The sequence below is a fragment of the Zeus faber genome, assembly GCF_960531495.2.
Source record: "Zeus faber genome assembly, chromosome: 18".
NCBI lineage: Eukaryota > Metazoa > Chordata > Actinopteri > Zeiformes > Zeidae > Zeus > Zeus faber.
Window position 1 is genome coordinate 20,840,600 of NC_137210.1, and position 22,052 is coordinate 20,862,651.

Consider the following 22,052-nt stretch of genomic DNA (forward strand, 5'->3'; position numbering starts at 1 on the left):
TTATCCAAAGCCACTTACAAGGGAGAATAACATTTAAGCTTCATTGCAACAGAAACATTCGTGTAACAATAAATAAATACTGCTAAGTAGTGCTAAGTAATTGTAAGTTAGGAGAGGAGGTGCTCTCTAAAGAGCTGGGTCTTCAAGTGCTTCTTAAAGACAGAGAGGGAGGCCCCTGCTCTGGTGGTTTTTGGCAGCTCGTTCCGCCAACGTGGAACTACAAATGAGGATAGCATGGAATAGCATTTAAGTAAGTGCGAGCATTCCCAACCATCACTCTGTAGGCAAGCATCAGAGACTTTAACTTGATGAATTAAACATTGATTTTGAAAGAAATTAAATGAAACAACCAAGCAATCAACAATCAAGCAGTAGAAACTGTTTCCTAACATGAGGTCTGCCGCCTACAGCACGTACAGTACAGAGGACAAACACATAACAGGGTAAAACTTCTACCCGGTAACAAGTGGAATTAACCAGAGAACGGTGGCGGTGTCGAGTGCAAAGACCCAACGAAGGAGACGCAGACGGAACTTCCGTTGGCAATCGAAGCCCGTTTCTTTTTCCCGGGGTGGAGGTGTCCAGTTAGAAAATTACAAACGGGGGATGGCCGTGTCCCTTTTATATCGAACCTCTCTCATATGAACTACAAAGAATGACGATAATAAGCATGCGCCAACGACCGAAAATATCGCTGAGGAAACCCTAGAGGCCTTCCTCGATACCAGAATTTTCTGCAAGCTCGATGCTCAGGGCTTCCAGTCGGGAGAGGGCCTCCGTGATGGAGCCATCAGGGGCAGTGTTGTCAGGAATGAAAGTGCAACAAGCATCGCCGAACATGTGACAGACACCTGCCCTCTCAGCGAGAAGCATGTCGAGGGCCAAGGCGGTTCTGGAGAGTCATCTCTGACGGAGCACGGAGCTGGGACGAAATGCCTTTAACAGCATCTCGGGTGTAGTTGACGAAGCGCTGTTGATTGTAATAAATGTAATTGATCCAATCGACATTCTTATTAACAGTGCACCACAAACAGAGAGAGGACCTGAAGCCAGCAGCAATCAAATTACGTGCTTTGAACTCACTGGGGACCCGGCGAGGAACCCCAATGGCGTCAATGTGGATCGAGTCGTCGACGCCGCCGGGGACATCGCCCTTAACACGGGAAGGACGGCGCGAGGTGGGGTTAAGGGCGGGTGTCGGAATACGTTTGAAGGGGAGAACCAGCATTACCATAGTACAACGGCCTATCCAGCCAGCGGGCAGCGACGAGTGGAGATAGGGAGGCTGCTCTTCCCTCATCTGCTGCTCCCTCCTCCGACAAACTCCACACTCCTCTGAGACCCATCATCATCAATGGGTGGGCTCGGTTGTAAGCGGTCGACGATCATGAACAATTATTATGTGGATGACAACCGATTGCAATGCGAATAAATCCTGTTCGGCGGAAGGGGTGCCGCGGGCGGGGGTCGACGTGGTTCCATCGCAGCTGCAGGGTGAGCAGCGTTCGGCGTACACTCACGATGTGTCCTCAACGAGAACCTAAAGGGGAGTAGGAAATTTCTTGCAGTCGGAGGCATGAACCCAGGTGGCGCAGCCTTCGACCTTGAGGGCGGTGTTGGTGACGAGCAGGACTTGGAGCGGTCCCAGGAAGCGGGGAGTGCGCCACGTTGACCGTCGTAGGTTCTTTACGAGGAACCAGTCCCCAGGTTGGAACTGATGGAGGGGTTTGTGCTCAGGCGGATGTTGAGTGGCTTTCACCATTTCAAGGGATGTCGTTGAGCGGGCGAGACGGTTCTGTGTGGTGGTTTCGTTGGGGTTGGGTGGTTTCAGTTGGGTTCAGTCAGTTGTGAGTTTGTCGTGGATATATGTGGGTATTAGTTAATAATTAGCGCTATTCTAAGTCTTGTCTAAATGTTTGTAGGTTAAAGTCGGTGGAACTCAGTGTTTCAATTATAAACCTGCTGTGTGGTGGCTAAGCTGTGGATCCTGGGCGGGGTTATTCACACACAAACACACACATTCACACGTCATCAGCAAAGCGCATGCAGTTGGAATCTCTTCAAGAAACTTCTCTCAGTACGCTCCAACCCTCTAGCCGCTCACTTCCTCCCACCTCCGTCCGTGACTTTAAACAGTCCTTTTCTCATCCTCTTTTCCAGGTTGTTCTATTTCCCTCACAATACAATAATGCTTCTGTCGTCTTTATCCAAACAGCACTGAAACAGCATTCAAACATCATCAATTGCAGCAACAATGTTGCACCACAAAATACAGTGCACACGAGGAGTAAACACAGATTCTACAAATAGCAAAGTCTTACCACGTCAAGACAGTCAACACTAATACAGATTTTCAAAATGGCTCTGCTCACCTTAGTTCCTATGGGCCCTGTTGACTGGCCGAGTCATGGGTCAGACGATGGTCCGCAGTTTAGACCACACAACAAACCTTCATACTCACAGATTCCATTTACACACAAAACACAACAATGAATCATACAACACTTAATACACACATTCTAACACACAGCACAACAGAACACTGCCATTCCCGAAACCACAGCCACTATATGGCCCTGCATGTGCTATTAGTGTCCGCTATTAAATAGCGCTGGAATGAAGTTACTGCAGGAGCTCATATTCACTTACGCCAACCCTCTCAGTCATTAAGCCCCATTATTAGGTGGAGAGCCGGCATTGCAGGTATGGCACATTTCATACCAGGGCAACACAATGTGCTTTACAAAGAAATACAATCAAAGAAAATATATCAAATGTCTATGCAATCATGAGAACAGTCAGTGCAGAACACACACACACACACACACACACACGCCCACCAAGGTTTTTAACCTGTTTTAAAAGTGTTCAGTGTGGGGGCCTCTCTCAGGTCCTCCAGCGGGGTGTTCCGTTTACTGGGGCATAGATACAGAAGGCAGCCTCCCCTGCTTTAGAGTTAGTATGAGGGATGGTTCAAGACCACTGCCTGTGGACCTGAGAGTTCTTGCTGGTTCGTGTATAATGAGCATTTATTTAATATGCTGTGGTGCAAGGCCGTTTATAGCTTTATATAAGTAGCAAAATCTTAAAATCAATCCTAGTTTTAACAGGGAGCCAATGATGTCGAGATCTAAGAACAGGTGTGATGTGTTCAAACTTTTTTGTCCAAGTGCGTGCAGCCACATTTAGGATTTACTGTAGCCACTGCACAGCTGATTTCGGGAGGCCGGTCAATAGGCCATTACAGTAGTCCGATCAACTCATTATGAATGCATGGATTCATTTTTCAGAGTGTGCTTTTGACAGGAAGCCTTTTAATTTTGAAAAAAAATTTTAGACGGTAGAAAGCTGATTTAGTGATGTGATTGATATGGCTTTTCAAATGTAGCTCGCCGTCTATGATTTCACCCAGATTTCTGGCTTCATCCTTGCTCTCGAGAGAACTGAGATGAGCTGCAATTCTGAGCCTTTGCACCAAAGATGAGTAGTGTAGTGTCATTATTTTCAAATATTGCTACAGCCTATGACGGTACATGTTTTAGCAGACAAAAGGCATTTAACGGGTGTTTCGGTGGCAGATATTAGTGAGCGTGAGGCTCCCGAATCGACGAGTAAGGTTAATTTGTGGCTTCTGATATGCAAATGAAGGGTTGGGAACTCGACAACTGCATTCTAAAAAAATGGACGTGTGTATTTTGTCATTACTTTTATCATCGGGTGTAACTGAGTGTGTGTGGGTATGATTCACAATATTCACATTTGTGTGTGTACTGTATGTGTACGTGTCACCTGATCAGGGTGTGCAGAGCCATGGGTTCTTTTCTTGCTGTCTTTCGGTGGGTTGGGTGGAGGTGGAGGTAGCCGTATCTGCGGGGCAGCGGCTCCTTGCGGGGCATCGTGGCTGTCGAGGTCGACCACTGGTATGTCTGCGTTGATGTTAGGCTCGTTGTTGAGGACGAGGTTGGGTGGATTTGAAAGGTTGGCGCCGTACAGGAGGACGGGAGTCCAGGTCCAGGGGAGCTCCGGCCGGTAACACAGGATACAAATAAGTACATTGAATAGCATCATACGGTGGTGCTGCCGATGCTTTCAGCATTCCCTGTCCCTTTTCCTCCTTTCCAAAGGCCCACCAATCAGCCTTGTACTTATGTTTCGCTGTCTTGTAATTGGAAGGGAAAATCTTTTTTTTTTTTCCTTCATACATGTGTAACATTCTTTCCTTTCCCGAAATTGTTGATCCTTCTGTAGAGCTTTACTATTACTGGTACCCATTGTGAAATTCAGTTAACAGTTTATGATTGCCTTTTAACCTGGGGATTCCCTTTGTGTCAATTGGTGTTTTCCTTATTCCCCCCTTTTATCTATTTCATGTACTTATTTACAATCTCAATAGATAAACCAAATTCTATTTCACATACATACTTTATGGTCTTTATAGATGTATAGGTTCTATTTCACATTCTTTATTACGGTCTTAAGAGACCTCTAGTTCTATTAAGAACGGAAAATCATAAAGGACTACAGCCACCCAGGCTACGGACTGCTCATGCTGCTGCCGTCTGGTAAACGTTACCGGAGCATCCGGGCACGGAATACCAAACTCACAAACCGTTTTTACCCTCAGGCCATCAGGCTTCTCACCCTGCAACATCTGTAGTCACCCATGTAAATTAAATGTACATCACCACAACTACATGCACATATCCACCGGCACTCCTTCACTTTATATTTATATCCATATCTTGTGCAACAGACTGACCTATTTCTGTTGGAACTGCTACAATGTTCAAATTATGTTAGTTTCTGTTTTAGGATGATTTTTCTTATTTTCATTTTATGTACATACACTTTGACCTCTTCCCCGTATTTGTAACATCGACGCTTCCCTTTTTTATATTCGACTCTTATTTTATTAAACAAAAAATTATTTCAAATCAGAAATTATTTCCTCCTTATATTTACTTTGTTATTTTATCTTTTTATGGCCACTACGCAGTTGTTGCTTGTCATGCCCCAAGAGTTTCATTGTACCGAATGACCTTGTGTTGTACTGTACACTTGACGAATAAAACACTTTGAACTTTGAACTTTAGTTAAACATAGTCATCACTATATTTACAGGTTTCTTCTAAACCTCGGTTAAAGATTTTAGAATAAAACATCCAATGTCTTCACTTTCGTAAAAATACGCCGGTATTTGGATTCTAAAATAAATCCAGAATATTTTGAATTTTTGATTTAGAACTAGAAGATTTATTTCAAACACTTCACACGACATCTGCCTGAACCAGCTATCAAGAACGTAGAACGATGCGGCGCCCCGGAGTCCCACTGAACGACAGTCCTCCAAACGAGGGCTTTTCGTTAAAAATTAAAAATTCTAAATAAAGAAGCAGACGGACGTTGGTTTTAACTCGTACAAGGGTCCGATCAGAGATGTGCTCAAGAGCAGCTCCCTGAGACAAACAGTTTATATTAGAGTGACAGAAATATTATATAGTCAGCTTGACGTGACAGATTCGTATGTGCTCCAGATAAGGCGAACTTTGTGATGCGCGAATGACAATGGGGTGTCGTTCCCGCTCTGCAGCTGCAGCGTGGCGAGGCCGAAAGCAATGATAGACGCAGCAGGAGTCCAAGGTTGACCGCAAGCACCTAGCTGTGTGTGTGTGAGAATTAACACTGTGTGCTGAATTAAAGATAGGTGACGTTGTGTTCTAGATTATGTGTGTGCATATATCTTTATGTGATTACATAGATTTAAATAAATTGTTACAACGTTGACCGTAATCCGTTGTCTGGCAGCTCAGACTCAAGTTCTGGAAGCTCTGTCTTGATTCAAACAAAATGTCTCGGTTGGCACAAATCCACGAGAGCAACTACGAATAACCCTGCTGAGTCTCATCTCCAGATCAGATATGGCGCTAACTGATTTCTCTGACATTTTCTCACATTACCAAAACGTAGACGCAGCCGTCCTGAAAATGTTATTTCTGTCTCGGTGTTAATTTTGTTTGATGTGTGTGTGACAGAGCGAGATGAGAACTGTCTTTTTTTCTCCCCCCCCCCTCATTCTTTGAAATACTTCAAATCTATCACCCTCTCTGTCTGCAACGAAATGCACCATTTTTTCAGATTTCTTTTTTTAATAGGTATTGCCAGGCAAATACTTTTTTTCCCCCCTCTTATTACATTTATATGGTCAAACCTGCCACGAGTGAAGGTTGCGAACGGGGGATATTGGGATTTGTTTCTAATAGGCCGAGGGACAGGCGTGTTAACCGAGCCTTTCAGACACCTTAACAGTCATGCATGTCACCCCTCTTTTTTTGACTGGCGCACCGGCTGGCATGGAGACAGTGTAAACAGGATTTGACAGTTTAAATGACACACAAAGCAATACTTCATCTCAGTTAAAAAGTCTGATTCGTCACGCTGCGAATTGAAGGCCCAGGTCCATGCAACAGTCAGAATACATTACAAAGGCGGATTATATGTCAAGTCAAAAGTAATGAATATCATTTTTTCGATGTTTACTTAAATTTTTACTTACTAATATAATGTGTAATCCTTATACAAGCATAGATATTAAGACCTATTATTTTAGGCAAACAAAAGAAAACAAAGCTGGAATTTATTCCTGAACTTGTTGAGGATGGAATGAGTACAATTTCATTTACGAGGGATTTGTCATGGGCGCTTCGCTCAACGGTCTCAAACAAACAAAAAATAAGCATAACGAAATAAAAATAGCCAAATATATAGAAATATCCCAAAATAAAGAACAGAAATAGCCACATACTGTATATACAGTATAAAATACACAGAACATACAAAGTGTGATTCTATCCACAGCATAAGGCACCAGTATAGGTTAAAATACTTCTATGTACTTATAACAGTGTTATTTGCAGACGTAGTTGTTGTTCTGCCAACGTTTTCACATCTTCATCCTCTATTATTCAGACCGGGACACTCGGGTGATTCATCTTACATCTGCACAGACAGGCATCTTTCAATTTCCCCCCTCTCCAGTAAACACCCAGGGAGTGGTTTTAAAAATATATATACATTATATACTCAGCTTGTTCCGTCATCATCTGGTCTCTGATAACCGTCTGATCCCCATAACAGGATAAAATAACATTGAGACAAAGAACAATATTATTAGACATAATGAGTCATATGAGATGGGTGCCATTTGGCCCATTTTCATATTTTTTAATAACAAAGAATACGTTTTTTTTTTACATTTCATCGTTTAATATACATGTTATTATTACATTTCACTGCATATATGTATGAAAGTATGTATATGTATGTGACGAATATACCTCTTGAATCTTTAATCTTGAAAATGTTAAACTTCCCAGAAAATTAGTTGAATTGATGAATTTTCCCAACTCAGGCACAAAAGTCATATTTATATCATCCATTGCACTGAAACTTGTGACAGGGTGGAACGTTCCATCCTAATATGGCCGCCACGCAAAAAAATATACTCAAGGTTAAATTCATTCGATAATAATTATCAAAAAATAACAGTAAATTATATTATTTTTTATAATAATAAAAAAAAAAATCATAAATATCACAGATAATTTAATTAGATTTCCCTATCTATTATCAGTGACTGGGTGGAAAGGTTACGCTTGACACTCCCCTTAAAAATTATAAAAATTAAAAATGATAAGTAATAAATATCACGACTTCAAAACTTTCAGCACATCGGTCACCTTGCCACGCTGGACTTTTGCTGTGGTTTGGTCGTCTGACGTTGCGATTGTTTTTTCCAATCCCAAATCCGTGTCACGTTCCCGATAGCCCGAGATAACGCTGTCCAAAAAAGTGGATCACGTCACTCCAGTTCTCGGATCGTCACGCTGGCTTGCTGTCCGTCAAAGAATTGATTTCAAAATGCTGCTGTTGGTTTATTATAGCACTGAATGCTTCAGGGCCAAAATACATTTCTGAACTTCTACTACGTTATGAACCATCCAGACCTCTCAGGTCGTCTGGGACAAGTTTTCTTTGTGTCCCCAGAGTCAAAACCAAACATGGAGAATGACTGTAATAATAATAGTAGCTTGTGGATGACAGATATTTATCGTACAGTTTATTTTTTAACGTACTGTTGATTTTGTATAGTTGGCCGTTTGTTTTTTATTTGGCTATTTTCTTTGGAAATCTGGCTTTTTATGTAAATTTGGCTGAATTTTCTTTCAGACTACTAAGCTTTTTATGCCAATCGTCTGGTCAGCAATGCACCAAATCTCTCCCACAACAAATTCCTCGTATGTGAGAATGTACTTGCCGAAATAAACTGATTCCGATTCTTCAGAACGAAGCGTCAACGCCATGTATTACTGTGCAGTGATTCTCTACCCATCAGGCGCACGTCGTGCGCACGTAAGAAAAAAAGACGCCTTTCAATCCAAAATCTCGCCTTTCAACTTCACCAGGTGAGTTTTTTTTCGTTGTGGTTTGCATCAAAGACCGGGTGTTTATTATCTCAACTGGAGCTAAAATGCCAACCAAATTATTTTCAATTAACTGGTGTGATTAGATGGAGGCAGACTTGCAGGAGTATGAAAGAGAGGAGCTCGCAGGGAGGAGGCCAGGGTAAAGGCTGCAGCTGCATTTGTATTCCGTCGTTTTTTTTGGCCAAATTTCCAAGCCTGCAAACGCCTCTGCGTCCATTTAGGGGAATGCTGCGCTGCATGTGTCAGGAAGAGCAGGGCATGGACGCCGAATTTGACATTTGTTTTGCGTGAGCTCCTCGTTGATTTCAGTTTCCTTTGCATGGCTTCCCCATTCAATGCCCGATGGATTATTGCTTCAAGGCGGAGCTTTAAGGACGTCCCGCTGCCTCGCTTGGTGAGGCCACGATGTGGCTCAGTGCATTGACTCAGCATGTTATTGACTTTTCCATATTGATGAATGAAGGATTCTTAAATGTCAGTGAGCAAAGGGAAACAAAAAAATACAAAGAAAATAGACCACGCTCAATTTAGTTGTCGAACCAAAAGACAGTCTTACTTAAAGTACGCCGCTGTACTTTAAGTCAAAAAAATAAATAAAAGCTGGAAATCTCAAAACTGTAGGTGAGGATTGTCTCTTGTTTATATGAGTCTTGACTCTCTCATCATCATCAACTGTAACCCTGATACAGACAGTCTGTTTTACCACAAAATTCCTCTGTATTGGGTCGAATGTTAAAATGTAGATTATTTTCATATGATAGAGCAGATAAAACACAACAGAATAAGGTTGGTTCATATTCAGTGCATGAGTTCCTACATTTTATTTAAATCGCAATAAGTATTAATGACTTCCCAGCACTTTGAGTGGAATTTAAGCTGAGATAAACCATGGGAAAGAAATATAAGTTTCAGGTCGTCATCAGTTTTGTACTTTTGGAGTACTTGTGTATATTTGTCAATTTTACTTTACTTTTTATTCCATTCAATTTTATTATTATATTTTTTCTCACACTGTTAAGCTTCTTTTTTTTTATACTAATAACGCACCAATCATCACCAAGACAAATTCCTCTTACATCTAAATGTGCCTGTTGGAATAAACTCTAGTCTAGTCTAGTCTGATACAGAATATACAAAATGTGATTCTATGCACAAGATAAATGATTGTTTTTGGAAGGGTATAAATTAAACAACTATGTAGAATAATATATAATATTAAAACAATAATTTTAAAAGACGTCAGTGACCTGTAAAGTCAAACACCTGTCATGCTTTTAATTCACCCCCTTGTATTAAAAGACTTATCAAACACACTTGAGGTAGGAGTTTGAAGTGGGCAGGTATTCACCGATACACAGTACAGGTACTTCTACGTTTTACTCTCTGGCGTACCGTGACCTTTTCTTGTGCGCCAGGAGTTGTCACAAGCTGCTGGTGCTCTGTTCTGCCCTCTCAAGCGGACAAGGGAAGTGGACATATTGTAAAATACCGGGTGGAGGGGTGAGCGGGGCGACGAACAGGAGGGCGGAGAGGGGAAGACGCAGCCGCAGGCTCCTCCGCCCGCCGCGGCCCAGCGCAGCGGCGAGTCTGGGGACAGCCTATCAAGTCAGAGCCGCTTTAAAAAAAATAAAAGATTATTAGAACTCACAAGCGTTTCATCGCAGCCTGGGCTTCATCCACGTATAGAAGTGAAAAAAGTATTCGTATATGTATGTGTTGCCATGTGGTGTTGAGTGCACAAAACATGTGAAAAGTCAATAGAAATAGAAAATCCACTCCAGGTTGTGGTTTTACGCTCAATTGTTTCATATTTTCTGTATGTGTATTGAAGGGAAGCTTTTTAATTTTTTTTATGAGTGGTGCTTCAAGGGCACAAGTGGCGTGTGATGTGATCTGTTCAGGTTCACGGTATGGAACAGTATATAAAAGGAAGGGTGCAGCTTTGAGGGAGGTCGGCGCTCTGCTCAGTGCGTGCTGGTTTGGTGTACTCTAGATGTTGTGCAATGTCCTTTTCTAGCCATTTATCACAGTTCTAGGGTTTGTGAACGCACATTTAAAGAACCACTTCACAGCAGCCCTCGGCCATAACCTCTCATATATGCAAGGATAAGAAAGAAAGGAGTGAGTCTGGACTTATAATTCAGATGTAGATAAGTTCTGTATAGTGCACAGTGGAAGGTGGATTAAATATTATCAATATGCTACTGCAGGAAATTACAAACACAAAATAAGAACATGACAAGCCTGTTTTTGGGGCTGCAAGGTTAAATACAATGCGTCAAGGGAGGCTTTTTGCCAATGTTCTAAATATGAATTTATTATTACTGCCTATTGTTTAGATAGACTGACAGGCAGACATGCTGTTTATATAGATAGATACAGATACTTAATTCATTCTGAAGGGAAATTGCAATGTATAGGATATAACAGAATTAAAATATTAAAATGATGTGAGCCCTTGTAACACCACAATTATCCTCTGGGAATGAATAAAGGATCTGTCTATCTTACTTGAGCTCATTTGCTTATAGCGATTACTTTGTTTGTCTTTCTTTACTAGATAGGATGCAAGGTCACAGTTCTACTCTTCATCTACTTCCTGGCCACCAACTACTATTGGATCCTGGTGGAGGGACTCTACCTCCACAGTCTCATCTTCATGGCCTTCTTATCAGACTCCAAATACCTGTGGGGATTCACGCTAATCGGATGGGGTGAGTAGAATAAAAACTCTATCGTCAATCCCCATTATATGACAGAGATTTGTCGACGCAAAGCATCCGTTCTACACAAAATATCGACGTGGAGAGCCGTTGTGGTTGAGAAGATTAGATTTGTACATTGCAGAGCAGAATTACATCTACAGTATCTACTCATTCTTGTGTAAGTATAGATAAAATTTCATCCTTATGATCCCATATTGATCTTGGTGCCATGGGGGTAAAAAAGTTAGAGCGAACCGTGTGTGTAACAAGAAATCAGTGAAATGATTGTGGCATCTTCGCACAACTAAAAAGACAGCGGCAATGTTCGGATGGACATTTGAAAAGGGTGACATTGTCCAATGTTCCACCTTTTATCAGTGATGAGATTCTGATCAGGGAACTGTTAAGACAAAAGAAAAAGAAAAAGAAAAAGAAAAATAGTCTCCACCATGAAAAGAATGTCGTCTGGATGCAAAGCAGCGGAGCTGAAACACGTGGCGTCTCGTAGGAGACAGGTTCAGATGATCCTCAGTGAACAGAATGAGGATCTAAACGTGTGTTTTAAATAAGAGTATGATTTTGACTACTATCTATACATAGCAGAAGGACAGAAGGAAGCTGCTGATGTGGTCACTGAGATTGCTCTGGGTGACAGTGCTGCGGGAGCACAGGGAGAGGCTGGTGGAGAGGTAGAAGGTGCAGGTGGGAAGGAGGGAGAAATGGAGGACGGTGCTCTAACGGGTAACGTGGCCAGAGCAGTGCTGACAGGGGGCAGTGAGGATGAGGAGATGGTGGAGGAGGAGTCCCTACTGACCATGCCTCGTCGAATGAGAAAAAACAAAAGTAACATCGGCTCAGAGGCGAAAAAAGTGACAGGATGATCAAAAGGAAAACAAGCAGATAAAATGATGAATATGGACTCCAGTACGGAGGAGGAACCTGCTGAGAGCGAGGTCTGACCCCGGATGACAGGGTCCCAGGCAGAAAACAAAAATCCAGAAGGGGGTAAAGGTCTTGCAACATTTTGAAGACAAGGAGTTATTTGTTGCCTCGGTCGGGAACCCAGATGAGGAGCAAAAAAGGTGGTTTTACAGTCCGGGAGATGTACAGATTAAAGGAGTCTGTACAAATAAAGAAGTCTGTACAAAAGGTGAAACAAGAGCTCAGCAATGGAAACGACACAGACACAGCTCAGTTCTTCTGTCTCTCACTGTCTTCGGTCTCTCGGCTTATTCAACAATGCCTGGGTTTAGAGCGGGAGCTCTCAACCAAAATGGAGCAAGAGACCGAAGAGTATTTATGTCACTTTAATCCAAGAAAGACACAGTGATAGCCTTAACGAGAAAGACTGGAAGGGTGATTGGGGCGGGGAAGTGATTCTCAGCCAGAGTGACCTCAACCAGCGGGAGGAGGGGTGGGAGTTTTATTCTCTCAGAGTTTTACCCCTTTGCCTTTTACCGTTGAACATGTGTGTGAGGGCAGGGTGATGATGTTCCGGGCAAAGTTTGAGTGTGTTTGTGTTATTTTTAATCGATTTGTACACTCCCACTTAAGGCCTTGACAGAGTTCTGCTTTGAAGCAAGTTAAGGATCTTTCTAAACAATTGCAATCAAGACGAGTTTTTGTTTTTAGGAGGAGATTTTAACTGTCCAGAAAATGACTGTTTAGACAGAAATCACATGGAACCTCACGCTGCATCCAGACGAGCCATGGCAGAGATGAGGGAGGGGCTTGGGCTGGTAGATGTCTGGATTTTAATGCATATTGATAAAGGACAACACACATGGGCACACACCAGGCACAACTTTATTTCCCTGGCAAGACTAGACAGGTTTTATTGTTTAAAACATAATTTTAACACTTTTAAAATGTGTATAATGATGCCCGTCGCTTTTACCGACCATCCCTCACTCCTGTGTGACGTTTCAACCTTAAAAGTAAGGACCACCACCCTACTGAGTGATAATATTCTGGATGTTTTTAGATTTTTTTCAGTGTTTTTAGAACGAAGAAGGATTTTACCTCTCTCAGACAATGGTGTGACTGTGGAGAAGTAGAGATTAAACAACTCTGTCAGCAGTGCACTGCCACACGAGCCATCAACAGGTCTATGAAGGATCTGGAGACTAAGATAGTGGAACTGCAGGGTTTATAAGCGTCCACAGGAGACCGAGGACATATTAAGGTCCTCAAGTCTAAAGATGCACTAGCGGACCTACTTGGCACTAAAGTTCGGGGGGGGCTGGTCCGCTCACGTTTTCTGTCCGCGAACTTAATGGACAAACCTTCCAAGTTCTTCTCCAGTTTGGAGAAGACGAACGGACAAAGCAGACTTATCCACAATTCGCACTCTGCCAGTGGACAGTAGCTAAGGGATACAAAATAGATATGTGGCAGAGCTGTGAATTTATATTCTGAGCTGTACAGCAGTGAATATGTGGAGGATGAGCAGTTGCTTAAGTCATTCTGCAGCAACCTGCCCCAGGTCTCCGAGGAGACCAGCGTGGCTGAACATCGCGCTTCAGAGGATGGAGGAGGGCAAGGCTCCAGCCATAGATGAGCTTCCTGCAGAGTTTTTAAAAACTTTTTGGGAATAATTGAACAAAGATCTTTAAAATGTTTTTAATTAAAGCTTTAATTAAATGGTTTTACCTCTGAGCTGCAGGAGGGCGGTTTTGACCCTTTCAAAAAGAAAAAAAGGAAACCTCCAAGACATTAAGAACTGGCGACCGCTATCTCTGCACTGCACAGACTACAAGCTCCTGTCCAAGGTGCTGGCAAACAGACTGAACGGTCGCATTGGGATGTAATGATCCCCAACCGAAGCATATTCTCTCACTCCATGGGCACGTTCTCATGTATGTGAACAACATTGATCAAGCTCTGCAGGTCAATTTCAACATGAGATCTGGAGGAGGTCATTGATTATTTCCTACAGTATCAGAGCGCTCTGGGGTATTAGAAGAAGTACGATCTAGTCAAGAGGATGCTGAGGTCCATTCTGTAGAGGAGTTGGATGATTTTCTTGCTTCTAGGTTCTGTTCTTTCCTTGTCTCTCCTTTTGCCTTTATTTTTTAATATCTTAAGAATAGCCGCACTAAATGTTAATGGCGGCAGAGACCAGAAGAAAGGCGCTGTTTTCTGAGAACTCATAAAACATTCTGTTCTGTTTTCACCGCTGTTGGATGTAATTGGGTCAAAGGAATTAAGTGTGTGAAGGTAGATTTTTAGTTGTAAGGGCTGAAATTGAGAGCAGGGACTTTGCCTTTATTAACATTCTATGCACCAAATACAGGAAGTAAAAGGGCTTTATTGTTTGGGAGGCTGAGACAGAAGATTTCCGCTCAAGATGAAATCTTGATCCAAGGAGGGTATTGGAACTGCATGATAAATAACCTTTTTGACAGAAAGGGAGAAGAACCCCCCATAGGAGCTGCAGGGATACTGAGGGATGTGGTCAACGCTGCCAATTTACTTATTAAAATTCCAAACACAAAACAATACATGGTCCAAAGTCTTGGAGTAAGTGCAGCGTGTTAGATTATTTTTATACAGTATAAAAGGGAGCCCACCGCAATAGGCTGGTTAAATCCACAATTTAAATTTAATTTCTCTGACCGCCACATTGCAATTGACCAGCTGTCTGTTGCTTATTGGAAGTTCAATGTAAAGCTCCTGCAATACCCCTTTCCCACTGCACCAAAAACCCAGTAACAGCCGCAAACAATCAACATTTGTCACCAGTGCCAACCCAATGAAATTGATGACATGATGCTTTTCCCCAGTGGTAAAACCCGGGTCAAATGACCCGACAATAGACCCGGGTTTTAATCGGCTCCACCTCCGATCAGCTGTGATGTTTACCAGACACCCAGGTCAGCCCGCAAATGAGAGACGGGTGTCCATATTCCGGACGCTGGTGCATAAGTTGAAATATCTGTGTATAATTCCATAATTTCATACCCCATTTACAAACCAAAATCATAAGTTATTGACCTTTTTTAACGCGGGGGGATCGACATTTCTCCTGGCAATGGGAAAGGTGTCAATCGCCTAATTTTGGTGTGATAACAGCAAGAGATGCTGCACGGGTTTTGCTCAAGTTTTGAGGAGTTCTGGGTCAGGTGAAGGGATAGGGGTGATTTTGAATCACTGAGCCGGTGGTGGGATGCAGGTAAGGGTCAAATTAGGAATTTTGTTCAGCAATACAGTGCTTTTTCCACAGCCAAACAGGGAGGGTGTTGGAGCAGTTAGAGAACAGCATTGAGGAACTTGAAAATTAAATGATAGGTACTAATAATGTGAGAAAAAATCAACCGCCTCTGTGCCCTGAAGAGGTTTGGGAACATACCAGCAGGAGCAAGCAAAGGGGTCACTGGTCAGGTTCAGGTTTTTTATGCTGAGGGAGATGGATGCCCCAAGTGCTTGCTTTTTTTGGCTGGCGAAAAAGCAGTGCGAAACCAAACAAATGCACTGTTTGAGATTACGTAATGGGTCTTTAACATGCATGGTGAAAGAGATGAGGAAGAAGCAGCTACATTTTTATAAGAATTTGTTTTCTGCTGATTTGTGTGACCCCATATGTACTGACGCTTTGCTTAAGCACCTGCCAAAACGCTCACATACGGTAAATACAGATTTGAACTCTCCTTTTACCTTCAATGAGCTGAGTAAAGCGGTTTTCCAGATGCCTTCGGGAAAAGCTCCAGTAGTAGATGGGCTGCCGTGGACTTTTGTTTTTAAACATTTTGGGAAACCATTGGTAAAGACTGGTTTGATGTTTTATGTGAATGCATAAATTCAGGAGGACTGCCACTCAGCTGTTGGTGTGCGGTGCTAACTCTTTTACCAAAAAAGGGTGATTTGAGCTTGCTTAAAAACTGGAGACCTGTTGCTCTATTATGTGCTGATTTTAAGATTTTCTCTAAAAGCTGAGCAAATAGGCTTAAGAGCTGTCTGGGGTCAATCATTGAAAAGGAGTAAACGTACTGTATACCAGGTCACTTAATATTCGATAACTTTCATCTACTGCATGATATGATGGATCTTGCTGATTTTACTGAAGTCATTTTGGAATAATTGCATTGGATCAGGAAAAAGCTTTTGACAGAGTGGACCACGGGTATCTTTTTAAAAGCGTTATCTGCATTTGACTGTGGGAAACATTTTATTGCTGAGGTCAGGATGCTATACACTGAAGCCCCATGTCTATTCAAGGTGGGCGGGGGATTGAGTAGGCAAGTAAGCATGGTGCGCGCCATCAGACAAGGAGGTCCTCTTTTGGGACAGCTCTATTCTCTCGCTATTGAGCCTCTTCTGGTTCTGCTACGGAATAAGCTGCAGGGAGTAAGTCCAGAAAGGTTAGAATTTGGTAACCCAGTTAAACTTTCTGCATATGCAGATGACCTGTCAGTAATGGTCAGGGATAAAAACGATATGCAGGAATTTGCAAACAGCCTAAAAATTTATGAAAGAGCGGCCTCGGTTAAAGTGAACTGGTCTCAGAGTGAGGCTTTACTTTGTGGTTCCTGGAGGAGGGAGGAAGCGCCTCGGTTTCCAGGTGGGCTACGGAGGTGTCGAGAGGGGCTTAAGCTTTTAGGACTGTATATAGATGTATATATCTTGCATCATTATCTGAACCCACCTGGAGGGCTCCTGCAGACTCTACAGAGGAAGCTGGTGGAGTTTGTTTTGGTCTGGTCACCACTGGATAAAAGCAATGGTACTATATTGGCCCTTACAGGAAGATGGACAGGGGCTGATGGCTCTTGAGAGCAGGACAACTGCTCTTCACTACTTCAGACTGATCAGAAACTGAAACACAGATTTGATTCCTGCTGGAAAGACTCAGCAAGAGTGCTACTCAGAAGAGCCGGTGGGCTGGGACTGGGCTATCATCTTTTTCTGACAGAGGGTCAGAACCTTGCGGGACTTTCACCTTTTCAAGAGATTCAAGAGGTTTATTTGTCACATTCCTCCATGTTGAAGAATGGAGGTTATTAAAGACACTAAGAGAAGGAGGCATGAAGCCTGGGCCATGGATATGAGAGGAGCCATTTTTTTGTAACACACTTATTCCATTGCAATCTCTGCACTCTGCAACAACTTTACCTCCCAGAAAAAAAAAGAGGAAATGCTTAATAATGGGAACAGTTCCACCACTGCTCCATTCAAAAGTAAGAACCAGTTGACTGCCAAAATGCTTCTGGCCAGGATGTAATTAATTAAAACACACACACACATACACACACACACACACACACAGACACACACACACACACACACACACACACACACACACACACACACACACACACACACACACACACACACACACACACACACACACACACACACAAACACCTTCATTGTTAATGCTTTTAACACACTTCATTAACTCACATACCTGTATTGTGTTGATCCCTTTATTACTTAATTCTTTTTAGCACTGTCAACACCTGTTAAGAATTTATGCTTTTTTTTATTTAATACCACAGATGACGCCTTTCACTTTGCAATAAAACATTTCCCTTAACGGTGAATGCAGTAAATGCAAATGGATCCAATCAATGGTGTTTAAATGGATTTGCTGCTACCAATCAGTGGTGTGAAACACTGTGTGTACACATTGCAAGAGAGTTCAGAACTTTGAAAAACTGAATTTTATACCGTTCACACTATTATAGAGCCACCGATCCATCGGGGTTTCCGACCCAGCAATCAAATGATATTACCGATTCAATGATGACATCCAAGGATTGGTAATGATCAGAAGTAAACATTTTTGTATCACTTGGGAAGGGATAGCATTCAATATCAGCGAAACCTAACGTTGTGAATTCATATAGTTTAACTTTGTTTTTTTTTTTGCAAAAGTTGTGTTATGTGCAGTAAGTTGAGTAATGTAAGTTTGAAGATTAGGAAGTCGGCGGAGGTGGGCCTGGAGGAGTCTTTGGCCACCAGTCACAACAGGAATTCATTCCTTCGTAATTCCCTCAAATTTGTGAAGTAAGCGGTAACGGCACTAAAGCTACAGTTGGTAAACATGCTTGCTTTCTTTTGTGGAAGCACAAGCTACTCACTTTGGTTGCACCATGTGTTCTTAATACAACCCTCAATATAACTTCCTCCTTGGTTGATCCAATAAGCAGCCTTCAAATTTGATTAAAGGAGAGTAATGTTTAATGTGCCTATGCTGCTCTTTGACTGTTGTTAATACCCGATGCCATATTTTGACAGTGGTTACTACTGTATGCCACTTTTGTTACTAATGCCTTGACTTGTACTTACTGAAGACCAAGTGATCCTTGACCATATTGGACTCACTAGTCTCTGGATAGCACAGATCTACTTCATGTTACTGATCCAACTGGCAACTGGCGTATTTACTAAATGTGAAGTAAGGTACAGTTCAACTGAACTTCTTCAACTCGTTGATCCCGGCATAGTGATGAAACCAGAGTTAAAAGCTGTGTTGGGCAGACTGCGGCTCCTGAGGACAACAGCAGCAGCTGTAGAGAAATGCGAAACTGCTGTGCGATTCTCTTAACGGAAACTTGGCTCAACAACAACTTGCCGGACTTCGCTTACCAGTTTGACAGACTACTCCTCTTCCGAGCTGACCGTAATCACCTGACGGGGAAACTCGTGGAGGGGGCCTCTGCATCTACATAAACAAAGGATGGTGCACAAATTGTAGTCCGGTGAGCAGCTGTTGTTTGGAATCAGTGGAATATCTTTTGCTGAAATGCCGGTCGTTTTACCTGCCCCGGGAGTTTACAATTGTGTATATTGCAGCTGTTTACATCCCCCCGAGTGCAAACGTTAGCACAGGGAGCTACATGACCACATCTGTGAGCTCCAGACCGAGCACCCGGAGGCTTTTTTCGTGGTAGCAGGGGACTTTAATCAGGCTAAACTGACGGACATTTTGCCATGCTTTCACCAGCATGTCTCCTTAGCAACCAAGGGAAACAGCACGCTGGACCATGTGTACACCAACAGACGGGAGACATACAGAGCGGTGCCTTGCCCACACCAGGGCTTCTCTGACCACATCTCCATCCTGCTGGTTCCTGTTCATCATCCTGTGCTCAGAGACAACAAGCCCAGACAGAAGACCATCACTGCGTGGCCCAGTGGAGCTGTCTCTATGCTCCAGGACTGTTTTGAGTGCACTGACTGGCAGATATTCAGAGAAGCAGCAACTGGTGAAGGCAGGGGAGACCTGGAGGAATCTGTGTCCCCTGTTTTTTGGATACATCAGCAAATGTATTGATGACATCACCACCACCAGGAAAATAACCGTTTGTCCCAATCAGAAACCCTGGCTGAATGGAGGGATGCGGTCTCCTCTGAAGGCATGGGGTTCAGCCTTTAGGTCTGGAGATGCCGTGGCACTAAGAGCAGCGAGGAGGGAATTGGAGGCTGGCATCAAAAAGGAAAAGGCCACTTATGCGCCCAGGATACAGGGCTATTTTTCCACCAGCAACCCAGGAGCTCACAAGGGTGTTGGTGGATATCTCTAACATCTCACTCTCCCAAGCTGTGGTGCCTGTTTGTCTCAAGATGTCTACTATCGTTCCGGTGTGCTCAAAAACTCCTCTGAGGGAAGCATGAATGACCATCGTTCGGTGGCCGTCACTCCGATAATCATGAAATGCTTTGAACCGCTGGTTTTGGCCCACATAAGGGACACTATCAACATTAACGTGGACCCCCATCAGCGTGCTTGTTGGACGAACCGGTCTGTGTCTGACGCAGTGTCAGCTGTTGTTCACTCTGCTCTGACCCACCTGGAGACCAGGGATTCCTAATGTCAGGCTGCTCTTCATGGACTTTAGTTCTGCTTTTAACACTCATCATTCTGCAGATTTTAGTCAAGCTGCTGTTGGGACTAGAACCATCTCTCTGCAACTCCAAATCCTGGAATTCTTGACAAACAGGCCACAGGCTGTAATGATCCATGGCGTCTCATCTTCCACCATCACACTCAACACCGGCTCCCCACAGGGATGTGTCCTGAGCCCCCTGCTGTACATGCTCCTCACATAGATTGCTCTGCAAGGTACCTGAGCAATCATATAGTGAAGTTTGCAGATGACATGGCTGTGGTTGGACTGATCTCCAACAACGATGAGTCTGTGTACAGACAGGAGGTGGAAGAACTTATGGACTGGTGCAGAGCAAACAATCTCTGCATCCATGTGGGGAAGACTAAGGAGATGGTTGTGGACTTTTGGAGGAGAGGCCACAATCCCCCTCCCCTCATAATCGGAGGAGCAGCTGTGGAGATGGTGTCCACCTGTGAATATACCTGGGTCTGCACATCTCCAACGTCCTCACGTGGGCCACCAACACAGCCAGCAAGAAGATCATTTTAGTCATATTAATTATTTGTTATCTCATTTGGGATTTTACCTCCCTCCCTACTGCATTGTTTTAACGCCCAAATTTCCCTCCAGGGATTAATATTTAACCAACAGTTGTATGTTATATTGGTTTGAGACTTAATGTTTCAGAGATTTTTAGCTTTAAAATTGGCAGAGCAGAATTTAGTAGAATTTTGAACGGCAAAAGATTCAACTTTGCGATATGCAAGTATATTTAGCCGTCAGTCTCCCTCCCCAAACATGCAATTACTGTCCCGAGAGAACACTTAATTCACCGCTTACTCAAGTGGTACAAGAGTTCTCAATTGGTGTGGATTATGCAATTAGGTCATAATTATATGATGCTGAGGCAACGTGGGCAGTTTTGGAAGGGATAACAAGGTGTTAGAGAGGATACAGTAGCGTCAGATGATATATCTGTCTCTTCAAAGTGAAACCTTTAGTCCGACTGGAGCACTGAGCGGAAGCTCTCTTTTTAATACACTCCCCTTCATCAAGTTCTTTGTCCAGCTATCCTTCGGTTTCTAACGTTTCCTTTTCCTTCATTTTGTCCTTTAAATTGTTCGGATACCCCGATAATCATCCTGAATTTCAATCCCTACGTCACAGCTACTATAGCTACGTCGGTCAATGTTGACCACACATGTCGTTTGTGCAAAAACACAAACGCATGAACGTATCACGCTCGAGTATTTTACGAGAGATTCTTGTACGAAAAAAACGCCGGACCCTGAATGGCAGGCGATTTTTTTTAGGAAAAAGTAGGCGGGGCTGGGGATGCAGAGGCTGGGACCAGGCAAAACGGATACGTGTTCCAAAAAGTAAATGACTTGACTATTACAAAGACTAACTTTCACCTCGGCTATACCCTCAAAGTTCATTATTCCACTCACTGCTTGATCTACAGCTTCATCAGAGTCGTTCAGGTGGACGCAACGCGGGAGCAATTAACATCTGAAAACAACTCAACACTAATTAGGCCAGAAGACACTCGAGAGCGCAACATTTGCATTTAATGATGCAGAATGGGTCTCTTGTATAACTCCGGTGTCTGTGTGTGTGTCTGTGTGTGTGTGTGTGTGTGTGACCTTAAAGAGATGCTTTGAGGTTGTGTTTGAGTGTTGCACAAGAGCCACAGTGTCGAAACTTGTCAAAGCCGCTTGAAAGAGAAAAAAAATAAAATGTCCCAAGCAAATTACACGTGTCTCAGCCTGTCAAACGTGTCAAATGAATAAACCAAAGTTAGACAAAAATAAATAAATAAATAAATAAATAAATAGAAATAAAAGACACCTGTGTGTTTGTCATTTCAGGTTTTCCAGCTGTGTTTGTGGCGGTTTGGGCAGTCGTCAGAGCGACGCTGGCAGATGCAAGGTGAGAAAGCGCGGCGGCGACGCGGCACTTTCCTCATTTATCCATTTATTCAATGAAACCCGTTCTGCGTTTACCTTCAGTCTGCCTTTTGACTCGCT

The 22,052-nt window shown here is 43.0% G+C and overlaps 1 protein-coding gene across 1 annotated transcript in view; it reads left to right on the forward strand.

The window, feature by feature from the left end:
- pth2ra (parathyroid hormone 2 receptor a) overlaps nucleotides 1-22,052 on the forward strand; it is a gene marked incomplete at both ends in the record, with an annotated part of 63,275 nt that overhangs the window by 25,284 nt on the left and 15,939 nt on the right. The window contains 2 exons of the mRNA XM_080018893.1: nucleotides 11,044-11,197; nucleotides 21,894-21,954. Coding sequence (XP_079875019.1) covers nucleotides 11,044-11,197; nucleotides 21,894-21,954 — 215 coding nt within the window. The remainder of the gene's footprint in view (nucleotides 1-11,043; nucleotides 11,198-21,893; nucleotides 21,955-22,052) is intronic.